This window comes from Phoca vitulina, unplaced genomic scaffold (genome assembly GCF_004348235.1).
Source record: "Phoca vitulina isolate PV1807 unplaced genomic scaffold, GSC_HSeal_1.0 scaffold88, whole genome shotgun sequence".
NCBI classification, from domain to species: domain Eukaryota; kingdom Metazoa; phylum Chordata; class Mammalia; order Carnivora; family Phocidae; genus Phoca; species Phoca vitulina.
This window is the reverse complement of record NW_022589791.1, coordinates 3,977,252-3,991,880: the sequence shown is the minus strand read 5'-3', so window position 1 is coordinate 3,991,880 and position 14,629 is coordinate 3,977,252. Positions and strand designations below refer to the sequence as shown.

The following is a 14,629-nucleotide window of genomic DNA, read 5'->3' as shown; positions in this document are numbered from 1 at the left end:
GACTGGGTTCAGTAAAATTAAAATATGGCAGGTATAATCTTATTCTTTTGTCCTTATTTGAGTTGAGTGCAAGGCTGGGAGGGAGAGAACATTTGTCAATTCTAAAGTTTTTAATTTACTCACTAGATGGTACTGATTTTTTTTTTTTTTTAAATACATACTGGGTTTTTTAACAGAAGTATAAAGAAGGGAGGGGAAAAGTCCCATAATCTTAACACTCAACCATTTGGCAAGGTACACAGTGACAACTTCAAGCCTCACTCTCCTATTTCCTAGTCAGTATCTCCAAAGAAAACCACTATTAAATTTCTCATAATTCATTTCAGGAAAATTAGTTTTATAGCACAAACAATTCAAATTAGCAGAAAGTTCCTCAGCACCATTGTAGGCATTAATTTCAACATCTCCACCAAATCTTTCACCCAAATTGGCAAGTTAAATTTCGAACCTTTATTTTTTTTTACCACAGTCATGTATTTATGGTGCAAAGATAAAGCTATAAGCCAAAAACTAAACGGAAGAAACAGAAGGAATTATGTACTCTTTATTTTTAATAAGCGTTCAGCAAATTATCAGAGTTTAATCTTACCGTAAGTCTACTCAGTGTTTATAATCGTATCTCAGATATTAATAGTCCTACGTATTTACAGCACTAACTTTAACTTTTGCAGCTTTCTTTTTTATAATTTCAGGTATAATTTGGGTGACTACAATGGAGAGATCGTGTCCGAGGTTATGGCACAGAGACAGCCAATGAAACCTACTTATGCCATCCCCATCATCCCTATTAATAATAGCAGTCAATTTAAACATCAGGAAGCAATGGATGTGAAGGAGTTCAAAGCAAATAAGGTGGTAAATATTTTTGTGATAACAGTAGCTGATAACAGAATGGCGTTTTATCAGTAGAGTGAAAAAGAAAAATACATATAAACCCTACCGTGAAATATGCTGCAAAGTGAGCTTTTGATTTAAGACTGACCTGTCGATGCAACAGTAGGAATTATAAAGGGAGATACCATATAGATGAACTTTCTAATAATTTACTTTTCCCAAAAAGAACCATAATGCCATAAACTACCTAAAACTTGATACAAATATTTAGCATATGTACACAACCATGATACTTGCCATGATCTTTTTCTTCCCAACAAGTATCATTTTTGCCTCTAACCTTTCTTGCCTATTGCATACTTCATACTTCTCCTAGCTTTTGCTGTCTGTCCACCTGCATACATATTTCTAACATGCACTGTGTTCATCAGCTCAGTCACTCCTGCTTCTGTATTATATCCTTGTGTTGTCCCTGTTTCATGATTTCATCTCTTTATCACCTAAAACTGCCCAAATTCACTCCAGAAAGCCTTTATTGTTTAGCTACCAAATCCTTACTATTATTTTTGTAACACTTCCACAGTATAAGTTATGAGGTTTGCTTTGTGTATATGTAAAATTGTTTGCATTATTATCTTCCCCAAATTGATTTGGTAACTCTTTAGAATAAATACTAGATCCCCCACCCCCTTTTTTTTTATTCTCTTCTAGAATTTTGATAGAAAATTGAGAAAAAGGTACAGGAGCTAATGGTAAATACTAACTGCAATTACAGGCTTTCAGAAGCTGAAGAACTTCTGTTCTCTTCTTTTACTTTAACAAACAAAATCTTTCATGAGATTATGTTTAGGTTGTAGGAACTTTATCCATGTTTCACAGAGACCAACCTGTAAGACTTTACAATATAAGATGACAAAACATAAGCATCTTATATAGCTCTTTGAGTATGAATGACTTCGTTCTAGCTCTAAACTTCTTTTTAAAACTTACCCCAAACTGCAGGCTTGTTGAACGTGGTTTCTAGTGTTTGACTAATATTACGACTTTATTGCAGCAAGATAAAGCCGATCTTATCCGACCTAAACGTAAATATGAAAAGAAGCCCAAAGTCTTACCATCGTCTGCTGCTACAGCCCCTCAGCAGACGAGTCCTGCTGCACTGCCAGTCTTTAATGCTAAAGATTTAAATCAGTATGACTTCCCCAGCTCGGATGAAGAACCTCTCTCCCAGGTAAAGATACAAATTTCTCTATGAATATAGAGGAGAAATGGAGGAAGTCACATGTTTTGACTCACTTCATTTTATTTTAAAGGTTTTGTCTGGCTCTTCGGAAGCTGAAGAAGAAAATGATCCCGATGGTCCTTTTGCTTTCCGTAGGAAAGCAGGCTGTCAGTACTATGCTGTAAGTTTCAGGTTCTCTTTTTAAATAACAAACTGTTCACCTTTAACTGACAAAATAATTCGGATTTTTTTTTTTTTAGCCTCACTTAGACCAAACTGGCAACTGGCCTTGGACTAGTCCTAAAGATGGAGGATTAGGGGATGTACGATATAGATACTGCTTAACTACCCTCACTGTACCCCAAAGGTGTATTGGATTTGCACGAAGACGGGTTGGGCGCGGTGGAAGGTAAGTGTTTCTGTATTCCTAGCATAGGGAGAGTAGGGTAATGAAATCTAGAGCTTAAAGAGAAGGAATCCTTCTAAATAGCTTATTTGTTCCCATTTTCTGTTCCTAACTGATTTTTGACGAAAATACTTAAACTGCAAAAAGTTGTTTCAGAAGTTCTGGGAGAGGGGTGCCTGGGTGGCTCAGTCGTTAAGCGTCTGCCTTCGGCTCAGGTCATGATCCCGGGGTCCTGGGATCGAGCCCCACATCGGGCTCCCTGCTCAGCGGGAAGCCTGCTTCTCCCTCTCCCACTCCCCCTGCTTGTATTCCCTCTCGCTGTCTCTCTGTCAAATAAATAAATAAAACCTTTAAAAAAAAAAAAAAAGTTCTGGGAGATGTTAGGAGAAAGGATTGAATAAGCTAAGAAATGTCATGTAACTAGTACACTAAGTTGTTTAATTCCTCAGTGAAAAGGCTCCAGAAGGGGCACCTGGGTGGCTCAGTTGGTTGAGCGTCCAACTCTTGATTTCAGCTCAGGTCATAATCTCTGGGTCGTGAGATTGAACCCTACATCAGACTCCGCAGTCAGGGCTCAGCACGGAGTCTGCTTGAGATACTCTGCCTCTCCCTCTCCCTTTGCCCCTTCCCCCACATGCTGTGTGTCTCTCTCTCTCTCTCTCTCTCTCTCGCTCTCAAATACATAAATAAAATCTTTAAAAAAAAAAAAAGGCTCCAGGACCCATGCATGACCTGCCCTGACATCCCAGTTTTTCAGGATCTAATTACTCTTCTTCTTTTGTTTAAACATGATAGAACCCCTGTACACTCTAGATGCCTTTATGTGAGAATTTGTGTGGGAGGCAGGAAGGAATTACAGAACACATAAAAGTGAAGGAAAAGAAAGATATTCCCATGTAGGTGGGGAAAAAAAAAAGGCAGAACATAATATCAGGGTGCTTTCAGGAAGAAACCTAAGGATGTAATTTATAGTGAATTATGGTTTATACCTGTTTCTTTCATTTTTCAATTCTTAATTGCAGTTTTTAATCACTTAAACATTAGTTTAGAATTGTCTGGGCACTGAAATATATTTTATTTAGTGCCTTTCCGCCCATAATTATGTTGACATCAATAGTGGTGAAAATTCTGTATGTTGGCTATATTTTATTCTATACTAGCGTAGTCAATGTTAGTATTTTAAGATGGAAACATTTATAAAGTTTATATAAATAACATATATCCTCTAGAGTAGTGGATCTCAAATATTTTGTTGATAAGAAATTTTAATCATATAAAATAACCCAAAGCTTGCATACTTTTTACTGCTTTTCTCCTACCTCCCCCACCCCTGCAAAAAAAAAAAAAAAAAAAGAATGAAGTTTTTGCATAATAGAGAACAGATACTCTATGAAGTGTTTTGGTGCTTTGTAATGGAAGTAAAAATCTTTGGTTGAAAAGCAGTTTGGAAAGAAAAATAGTCTCATGTTTTATCAGTAACTTCTACTGGTAGACCAACGCATAGAACTGTTAGTAGGCTGTTGCTGATGTAAAATGAATAGTGTACCTAATTTTTTAAGGTGGATTACTCTCTTTAATCAGATCATTATAAAGTAAAAGAACTTTTATCAGAAACTGAAAATTTGCCCAAAAAATTTGAGAATTTAGCTTATAGGGCCAAATACTGAAATAATCAAATTTATAGCTTTTAAATATTTAGTATGAGATGGCTTTGGGGGAATTGGGAGGGTCTTTTTTAATAGTTTTTGAATAGCTATTTTACATACATGTTCCCTGCCTTATTTTTAATAGGGTCTTACTGGACAGAGCTCACTCAGACTATGACAGTATGTTTCGACATCTGGATTTGGAAATGCTTTCCTCTCCACAACATTCTCCAGTCAATCAGTTTGCCAATACCTCAGAAACAAATACCTCGGACAAATCTTTCTCTAAAGACCTCAGTCAGATACTAGTCAATATCAAATCATGTAGATGGCGGCATTTTAGGCCTCGGACACCATCCCTACATGACAGTGACAATGATGAACTCTCCTGTAGGAAATTATATAGGAGTTTAAATCGAACAGGAACAGCACAACCCGGGACCCAGACATGCAGTACCTCCACGCAAAGTAAAAGTAGCAGTGGTTCAGCACATTTTGGTATGTTTATTTGTTATGATGTACATTTCTATAGTAATGTCAGGTTCATCCATTTTCTGAATGTGGTGTATTATATTTAAGGCCAAAAGTCCTTTTCTCTCAAAATAATGAGAAAAAAAGGACCTAGGTTAAAGTATTTGAATTCTATTTGTACGTGTGTTTTCACTTAAACACACCCACATGCAGAGGTGATTTATTACTACTTAATGTATGGTATTTGTTTCCTGGATACACTCTGTGAACCCACAGTTCACAATTCAGCAATTATATTTTCATAGAATATGAAAAGAAAATGGGCCATTAATTGTTACTATTTTTTGCTTGGACACTTCTCTAGTCTTTTATTTAAACTGTTTAAAAGTAGACCAGCAAGTCAGTAGATATGCAAAAGCCTTATCTACTGACAGTAATGCAGAATAATTTATAAGAGAGAAACTAATTTTTCAGAGAACAATACTTAAAGGATTATTTTAATTTTATAGGATCATTATAATTTTGGAAACATTTCCAGATAACATCTACTTTAGCATTATGGCTACATTGTGAAATGTGTCTAAAATAAATGCTGTCTTTAAATATTCCTAAAATTTTAGCTTTCTATTTTAAAGCATAAATCTGTGTTATTTGAGGCATGTAGGTTATAGAAATTCACTGTTAAAATTATGTTACCACAGATTTTTGTAAAGGTAATTTAAATACAGATTTTGAAGGGACTGTAAAGATATTTATTGTGTCGCCCTAGTTATCTGGTAAAGCTACAATTAAATCTCCTAATAAATATGAAAATGTGCTGCTTATTCTTAAAAGATCTCCAGAAAAGGTTCCATAAACTAATTCACTTCGTGTCTGGAAAACAAGTACTTCTATGAGATGGAAGTCTTTAGCTCATAAGAAAAATAATCACATTTCAGAAGTCAACTAGAAGATAATCTAAATTATTTTGAGTCCTAACAGATTAGTATAGTCCCATTAATTTCAGGGTGTATACTATGGAGAGTCTGTTTCTCTTGGCTATTACAGTCTTAAAAATCAAAATAAAGAACTTTTCAATATGAAGGAGGACTTATATAGTGTGCGAGTGTAGAGATTTTAAAAGTATAAACTTGTAATACGTTTTCCCTGATAGATATTTAAGCTGTATAAATTCCTTGAGACTTCTTGTAGAAAACTGGCATGTTTCATCAATCCCCATCTTCTCGCCCCTTAAAGTAGAGAACTTGAGGGGTGCCTGGCGGCTCAGTCAGTGGAGCATGAGACTCTTGATCTCTGGGTTGTGAGTTCGAGCCCCACGTTGCATGTAGAGATTACTTAAAAAAGTAAAATCTTAAAAAAAAAAAAATAGGGAAGTTGAATTGTATAACTATCTTTTAATGATCTTTATATAAATTGTTTTGCTATACTACATAAGTAAGCATTAATATTATGAAACTTACTTGATTTGTGTTTGCCAAAGAATATTAAAGAGTGAACATTGAACAAGTAGTATTACCAAAAGTTTAGCTGAAAAACAATTTTTAGTAACTGTGATTGTCTTTTTAATCATGTTCTCTTTCATCTAATGTGATACAACCTTTAAAGAATGGGTTTATCAATTTTTTTGTTGCACATAATTGTTTTCAATTTTCCCTTAATTTTTACTAGATCTTTTGTATACTTAGAGAATAGATGCCTACAGATTGCTGTTGGGTAATGCTTTATTCTTTCCTATTTGTGAATATTCCAAAAACCTAAAGCTTTTCTCTTTATGCTCTACAAAGTATATTACAATAGAGTCCTATCATATGTACATTTATTTAACTTAAGGGAATTCAACTATAGGCCCCTGGAGAAAAAAATAAAATTTTAATAGTTCAGAAGTTACACAGGATTCTAATACAATTCTACTGCAAGAATATATTGTCCAGAGTGGGCCACTCTGGGAATGGCAGAAGTGAAATCTGTTACTGTTGCTAAGTATCTGTGCTTCCATTGTCTCACATTCAGAGGTTAAGCCTCTCACCTCCGTCAGTGTAATTGTAATTTTAAAGATAAATTTTTCCGTATAGCATGGCCCCCAAATACAAGCCTAACTATGTCATCTGGTACTCAGCCACAGAACCTGATCTAGTCTGATGCCAGAGGAAAAACTGTCTTTGCTGTGCTTATTAAAAGAGATACATCCATCATGGGAGACTCTAAAGGAATTTTCAAGGCTTAATTTTTACTATACTGACTTTAGAACTTAGCCACTATATGAGATACGAGTCAATTGATATATACTTACTCTTCTGCTGCTTAAGCCAAATACTTTGATTTAGCCATTTTTTATTAGTCTGTCATTATTTTAAATATTTACACATATGCTGTGGCATAGTGATGCCCTCTGGACTGATTTTCCTTTTTCTAACTATCACCTATAAGAGCCTATTTATTCTCATTTTCAAATAGGAAATTCTAAATGAGGATATCAGGAGCCCATTATTTTTAGTAAAGGGCATGAGCTTTAACACACCAACTTTTGTAGCTTCTGCTGCTTGGAATTTTTTTGCTTGCTTCCCAGTCTTGGCCATTTTGCATAGTTGTATGGCCAGATGGCTAATAACCTGGTTAGTCAGGTGCTAGAGTGCTTGATCCTCTGGATAACACACAGCAAAATGACACAATGTTGAGGAACTTGGGAAGACTTAAACATATGTGTATTTAGAATTTCTAGGACTAGATTTTAGTACATATGAATAAATTCTGTATTTTTAATAATCGAATTAATATGTGATTTGGACAGTTTCCAAATACAGTCTACTATTTTTTTTTTAATCTATAAAAGCACCTTTGAAAATTTAGTGTTTGTTCAGTGACTATTCATTTGCATGTGTTTGAGTTTGGGGGATATGACATGTCAGAATTAATACCTTTTTCATAATTAGAAAGAACTCTATAATGTAGAAAGACTGTAAATAGAAAAGTGATTTTTAAACCACCATTATATGTTCAGGATTTGAATTCCCAGTTCCCACTGAAATTTCATCGGCTTTCTAAATAATTTTCCTAAGCTCACATGTCTCTACTAAGGATTTGGTTTATTTTCATAAATTAGTAGGATATATGTAGCTGGAATGATATGTTCTTAAGTCTCAGGATCTGTAGCTTACTTAAATTAGTACATTTTACTTCATAAAATTTGTAGCATACAGTTTTCAAAGGAACTCTAGATTCAAGCATTGGATATTTTTATGGTTAGATTTTTTAAATCTATTGGGCCTTAATCCTTATCTAAGTGTGTTTCACATTTCAAAATTATATCCTTAGCAGGGTGTGAAGTAGCAGCCATAGTAGTAGAATTAATAGCTCTATAGTTGTGCGCTGAAGTGCAAGATGATTTACAGTAAGTGGAAGATTGGATCACAGATAATCTCATGTTCAAGTAATTGGCAGCCAAATGAATTCAGGTTCATTCATGTTTGGCCATCCAAGGAAATACACCATATTTTTCTTTTCAGATTGGATTTCTGGGTGGCTGATAAGTACTTATGAACCTCAAAGCTATCATTCAGGCTTTCTGGTTAGGGGATCATACTTTAATACTCCCTGAAGTCATTTTATTTTATATTTCTTTCAAGTTACCTTTTCCTGTATTAAAATAATTTTCTGCCTGTGTACTGCTCAAGAAATTTCTAATCAAAGGTTATCTTTTAAAATAGGTGTTTGGGTTTATTGGAGTTTTTTGTTTTTGGTTTTGGTTTTGGGTTTTTGCCTTTTTTTTTTTTAACTAACAAAACAATGTACATTTTGGTAATCTTCCATCTATCTTCTCAAACTGGATTTTCAAATTAATTTTTTCCTAAGTACCTGTCACCCTCACCTACTCCCACTTCTTTGATCATTTCCGTTGGTCTGCTCCAGCTGCGGGAATGTGACTTAGAGGGCAAGAGCCTGAACTATTCCAAATGTTGGGGTGCCGCACAGTAGTTTCCTGTCCAAGTGGACTGGTAACATCTTAGACTATAGCATCTAAATTTCTACTCCAGAGAATTGTTAGCAACTACCAAAAAATGGTAGTTTCTGACCTTTGTCTAGACCGCTTAGGGAGGGCAGATTCAACAGTTTTCTAGATCAGGTTATTCTAGAGTTGGGAAGCTTGCTTAAAAGTTTGTCCATCTATGAACAAAAGCTGCCTCCTTAAATTTATAGGTTCCTCTTTCGCCCTTAGAAACATACTGAATAAGTTTTCTTGCTTTCCAACATCATAGTGTCCTTCAAATATGTGAAGTCCTGTTATGCTCCTTCCCTAGTCTGAGCTTTTAGTCATGTCCCGCGCATGACTCTTCTCCCATACCTAGATTCCTGTCAGGTGCTGTATATATGGGGGTGTTTGGGGTTTTTTTTTTTAAGCACTTGATTCATACTGTTGAGTACATTAAAAGTTTAATTATTTCTTGTAAATAATATTAAATCTAAAACGAACTTTGTCTATTTCTTTTCATATTTAAAATTTCAATCGTTTAGGGGTGCGGTTCCCCCCCCTTCCACTACTAACTTTATATGTGACCTAAGATGAAAGTTTCTTCATCTTTAGTGTGAAGTTGTAGGAGGAAATCACCAAGGATGCCTCCTGATCTAAAAATTTGGGGTTCTGTGAAATGCTTCTGATTCTAGATTTGGTCATCTGTCCCTGAAACCATCCTGTCCATCTTTATGTTAATTACAAACTTGACTACCACACCCTATCTGGAGGTGGACCTAGAACCGTAACACTTTCTACCTTGATAGAGATTAGGGAAATAACGGTTATCTTTATTTATTTCCACTTAGCATTTGATTAGACTTTGAATTATAATGCCATCTGAAGTCTTCTCGGTTTTCTGTATAAATAACAGTGTAAAACCCAGTTCAGATTATATTTGCCCAAATTTATACCTTACCTTTGTCCAAGCTTTCCTACTTATTCATATAGCCTTTTGGATTGGAAATTTATTTCTCAGAAAAAATATAAAATCCTTTCATCACTTGGCTGAAAAGGGCTTTAGTGATCACCTAAATTAAGCTAAGTATGTTGGATGAACATAACTGAGCCCCAAAAGGTTCGGTTACTTGCCGAGGTATACTCTGCTAGTTATGATAGAGCTGAGAGCTAAAAAAAAATCAAGGCCTCCTGGCCTCTAGACCCATGGTCTTTATTACCATCATTTTCTGCGTATATGTTGCTTGGCATATGCATTTCTTCTAGATCATTTATGAAACATGTTTGGGGAAAATTTCGTAACTGGACTCCAAAAGTGTAGAGATATTTCTAAGCAGTAGATTGACAGTACGGATCTAAAATCATGATGAGTATTAGTCAGTTGCATTTTTATTTCTAAATCTTGTATTAGGAAGAAGTTAACGGTTGTTTAAAAGTGAAATTCACAAGACCCTCAGAGACCAGGGATTATAATGTTGACTTAAATTAGGGCGAAAATGTTTGGTACTTTTTTCCAAGTCAGTTTCTAATTTATTGCTAATTTTTTTATTAAAATGTACACAAAGTTCTATAATAATATTTTCATTCATATAAATGGAGTTTTTTGTATATAGGTCTCCAGGGAATGCTAAATTATTGTTTTCATAAATATGTAATGACCTGACCTTGTAGAAATGATCCTTTTTTAAAAAAAAATTTACTGAGCATCCCCTGCTAGGAAATTCAAGATTTAGGCAACTCACTCAAACTTAGGAAGTTAAAGTGTAAATCTCAAAAACATACTAGCAGAACTATTTAATAAATTAAGGATCTTTAGGTTTAAACAGTTGCTTTTTACGGATTTCTTAAAACATATAGATAAATGTTACATTAATTATATAAACAATCAGGGCAGCATTAATTTTTATAAATTTTCTTCAAGTTTTGATTCAGCACATTTCTATTATATGGAAATGGTCATTCTGACACCAAGTTACTTTATGTCAATGTTTAGGAGTTAATCCTGTTGTCAATAAAAGTCATCCCTATAGTATTCAGATCTGAGAATTACAACATAGTAGGAAAAGAAATGCATCAAAGGACAGATAACAACTAAAGTTTTTACAACAAGAAATTATGTTTTTGCTTGTGTAGCCCAAGAACTTTAGTTCAAGTGTAAAGCCTGTGTAGACACTAAATTTCTGGGGTTTTCTTAAACATTATTTCAGAATTTTCTGATCCATTCACAATATGGTAGAATTTCTACCTAAACATTTTGCAGTGGTACTACGCAGGAAAGCTGTATCCTGGAAGATAACGATTCTTTATGAGTTATGAGTGAAAATTATAAAACTTGATGAAGTGATATTCTCAACTAAATTATTAAAATGCAATTAAAGACTACAACAAATTAGGTGACAGTGTTTTCAAAACATTAAAATTTAGATTGAGGAAGTTTGCATTGCATGATTTATAGATTCCCTGGTATTCAGGGATGCATGATAACCTTTTTTGTGTTTTGAAATAATTCTTACCCAAACATCACAGGTTTCTTAAAGAAGCCTTTAAAGTCAGATGTTGTGATTGTATGTGCCCTTTTTTTTCCCCTCTTTTTAATTGGCAAAAATAAGGAAAAGAAAAGAAAAAGGTTTCCTTTTTAAAAACTGCACACACTTTTTTGGGGGGTAATAAATGAACATTTTTTTGTTTGTTTTTTTTAGAACTGAGCTCTCCATAGACAAACATAAGTAGCATAACACAGTGTCTTTCCTCAGACATCATTCTGTACAGTAAATCAACATAAACAACTCCGTTCTTATTGACTGGATTTTTTCCAGGTGGGTTAATTGGGTGGGGAAAATTAATTAACCTTAACATTTGGAGCCTCTTTTCTTCCTGTTAAAGGATGAGTTCTTTAAAAAAATAAAATAAAGGTAATAAACCAACAACCTTATATTCCATGTAGAGGGAATGTTTATAATGGCTAAAATTAGAAAAAATGTCGAACAATTAGTATTGATACACAGAATGTTAGGGATCATCTGAATGCATTGGGACAGTAATATGAGTAAACGAGAAACCAAATGGTAATTATCAGATTTCTTCTCAAGCTCAGTGCAAAGTTGAATTCCAAATATGTGGATTTAAAAAGCTGGATTACCTTTTTACACTGTCTAGCACAAGTGTCACAGCTTACAAAAATCATGGTTCTCAAACTTGAGAAGTGAGTTCTCTTTCCTATGTTGTTATAACTCGGGAAGTTAATAATTTTGTGTTGCTTTGAACTCAAGCCACTCCTGTTAAATGTGGTTGTAAAAATGCGGAATTTTTCCTATGGAAGTGATCTTTAGCAGGATCATGAGCCTTTGTCATATGCTTTAATTTTGCACAAAACCTTTTTTAATGCTGAAATTTGTTTTGGTACTGTAAGATGTGTGTGCGCTCTGTGAGTTTTTATAAAGTGTCCCCTTGTTTTATGTTCAGCATTTACAGCCGAACAGTACCAGCAACATCAGCAGCAACTGGCACTAATGCAGAAACAGCAGCTTGCACAAATTCAGCAACAGCAAGCAAATAGTAATTCCTCCACCACCACTGCACAGGTGAGGGATTTGTCTGTCTTATGATTATCCCTCATTGTTTCCCACCAGAGTGCATCTCTAATTACCAACTGTTGTCATAGAACCTTGCATCTAACCAGCAGAAAAGTGGCTTTCGCCTGAATCTACATCATAGCCATTCTATACAGGGTTTAGAAAGAACATTACAGGTGAGTATGGAAGCTGTTACCTCTGCTCCCTATTTTAAGAAGTAAAACTACAAAGCATAGTTAAATGAGATCAAGACACTGTCTTCCAAGTTTGTCCTGTAGTCTGTGAATTTACCTCTTTAATATATAATCTTACCCTCTCATTATCTTGGGTATTTTAATTATTATTAAAATTTATTTAAAGTTACCATACTAAACCTCTTTTACTATTAAAAGAAATCACTTTTAAACCTCAGGCATGATAAACGTTTGCCGTTTAAACACATGTAAGGCTCAAAGGCTGAAATTTGAATCTCAGCATCTTGGAGGAAAAATTCATTTAAAAAACTCAAGGAGCCTCTTAATTTCTAGCCCAACTTATGATTATGATATTTTGTTACTTCTGTTCTAAAGGGATAGTTATCTTACTGTTCCAGAGGTACCTTTGTTTATATGTGTATATATGTGTAAGTTAGGTGAAAGAAGCTTACATAATCATTTTTCGTTATATGTATTTGCAAATCACTGAAATGTTTTACTAGTATATTTCTTGTCTGACACTTTGTGTCAGAGGTTTACTGTTTCCACATTCTAGGTTTCTTTCCATATTTGACTTGTCCATATTATATAGTGTCACATACGAAGATCAAAATTCATAATCCCTGAGTTCTTAGATCTCTTGAGCATTCTTCAAATTTGTGACTGTCAAAGAGATAAAGATATTTCAGTGGTTTGCCACTCTGGTTTATATTCAGACTACTGTGGTATACCTGTGTAGCTTTAATGTTAATTTGAGACCAAGCGATGCAGATTAGATTTGCTTTGTATTTTCTTTTTAGGGTTTTGTTTCCAAGACTTTGGATTCTGCTAGTGCTCAGTTTGCTGCTTCTGCTTTGGTGACATCAGAACAGCTGATGGGATTCAAGATGAAGGATGATGTGGTGCTTGGAATTGGGGTGAATGGCGTCCTTCCAGCCTCAGGTAAGGATAAAGACATTTAGGGGCGCCTGGGTGGCTCAGTCGGTTGAGCGTCCCACTCTTGATTTCAGCTTAGGTCATGATCTCAGAGTCATTTGATCGAGCCCCACAAGCCCCGCGTCGGGCCCCGCGTTGGGCTCCGTGCTCAGCAGGGAATCTCCTTGAGATTCTCTGTCTCCCTCTCCGCCCCCCACCCCCGCGCATGCTCGCTCGCTCTCTCAAATAAATAAGTCTTTAAAAAAAGAAAAGGACAAAGACATCTAAATTGTTCTGATGTTTGTAACATGTATCTATAATAAACAGCAAAGTTGTACATTGTTTTGATGCTTCTTTCTTTTTCTCTAGGAGTATACAAGGGCTTACACCTCAGTAGTACTACACCGACAGCACTTGTACACACGAGCCCGTCAACGGCAGGTTCACCTTTGTTACAGCCTTCAAACATGACACAGACTTCAAGTTCCCACAGTGCACCGAGTCATCAAGTAACTGCTGCCAATTCTGCAACAACTCAGGTTCTGATTGGGAACAACATTCGATTAACTGTCCCTTCATCAGTTGCCACTGTAAACTCTATTGCCCCCATAAATGCACGACATATACCTAGGACTTTAAGTGCTGTTCCATCGTCTGCCTTAAAGCTGGCTGCCGCAGCAAACTGTCAAGTCTCCAAGGTTCCATCTTCATCCTCTGTAGATTCAGTTCCAAGGTCAGTAGTTATTTGAAGCCTAAAATGTTTGCAAAATATGAGCTCTAACTTAAATCCTCTGGCAGTGCTCGCTACTTATTTGCGTTTTTTGTTCTTTTCCTTATATACATTAAAAATGGATAGGTGAGAATTCCTTGTTTATTCAAGAACTAAACAGATGTAATAATTTAATATTTGTTGAGAATTCGAATTAAATGATATGCTGAATATTGCATATGTGCTTTGGACATCACTTTCTTAGTATAATAATAGTTTACAATGCTCTCATTTTCCACCTTTGGGTGGGAGGAGTTCTCTTCAGAATGTTTCTTTTGTTCGTTTTCTTCCATAGCTTCTCATGTAAACAATTGATATAACCCACCTATGGCTTATGCTAAGCTGCTCTTAATAATGTAAATCATATAAAGGCTTACAGTATTAATGCCAGGTCAACTTCTACTCAAACCATTATTTTGTATGCAAATTTGTCTCGTTGGGTTTCAGTAGATGCTTTAGAATGTTTGCTCGGGCTCTCCTGTTTTAACTATTAATGGTAATTAGAATCCTGCTATTTACAAAGTACTGAAAGGGGAAACAAAAAGAGAAAGACAAAGGGGTTTTCAGTTTAGTTAGAAGACCAGCGTAAAAGTGTAAAAATTAAATAATGTTAACTGTGAATAATAGATGAAAATC

General features: G+C 35.1%; 1 protein-coding gene across 4 annotated transcripts in view; it reads left to right on the top strand.

Moving 5' to 3' along the window:
- The window catches only part of EPC1 (enhancer of polycomb homolog 1), a 94,059-nt gene that overhangs the window by 76,959 nt on the left and 2,471 nt on the right, over window positions 1-14,629 (top strand). For 3 of the 4 annotated variants that reach the window (XM_032395890.1, XM_032395887.1, XM_032395888.1), the window contains exons 6-14: window positions 693-852; window positions 1,889-2,065; window positions 2,148-2,237; window positions 2,317-2,465; window positions 4,254-4,606; window positions 12,006-12,124; window positions 12,205-12,291; window positions 13,110-13,251; window positions 13,594-13,957. In XM_032395890.1, coding sequence (XP_032251781.1) covers window positions 693-852; window positions 1,889-2,065; window positions 2,148-2,237; window positions 2,317-2,465; window positions 4,254-4,606; window positions 12,006-12,124; window positions 12,205-12,291; window positions 13,110-13,251; window positions 13,594-13,957 — 1,641 coding nt within the window. The remainder of the gene's footprint in view (window positions 1-692; window positions 853-1,888; window positions 2,066-2,147; window positions 2,238-2,316; window positions 2,466-4,253; window positions 4,607-12,005; window positions 12,125-12,204; window positions 12,292-13,109; window positions 13,252-13,593; window positions 13,958-14,629) is intronic. The other variant, XM_032395889.1, reaches the window with a different exon arrangement.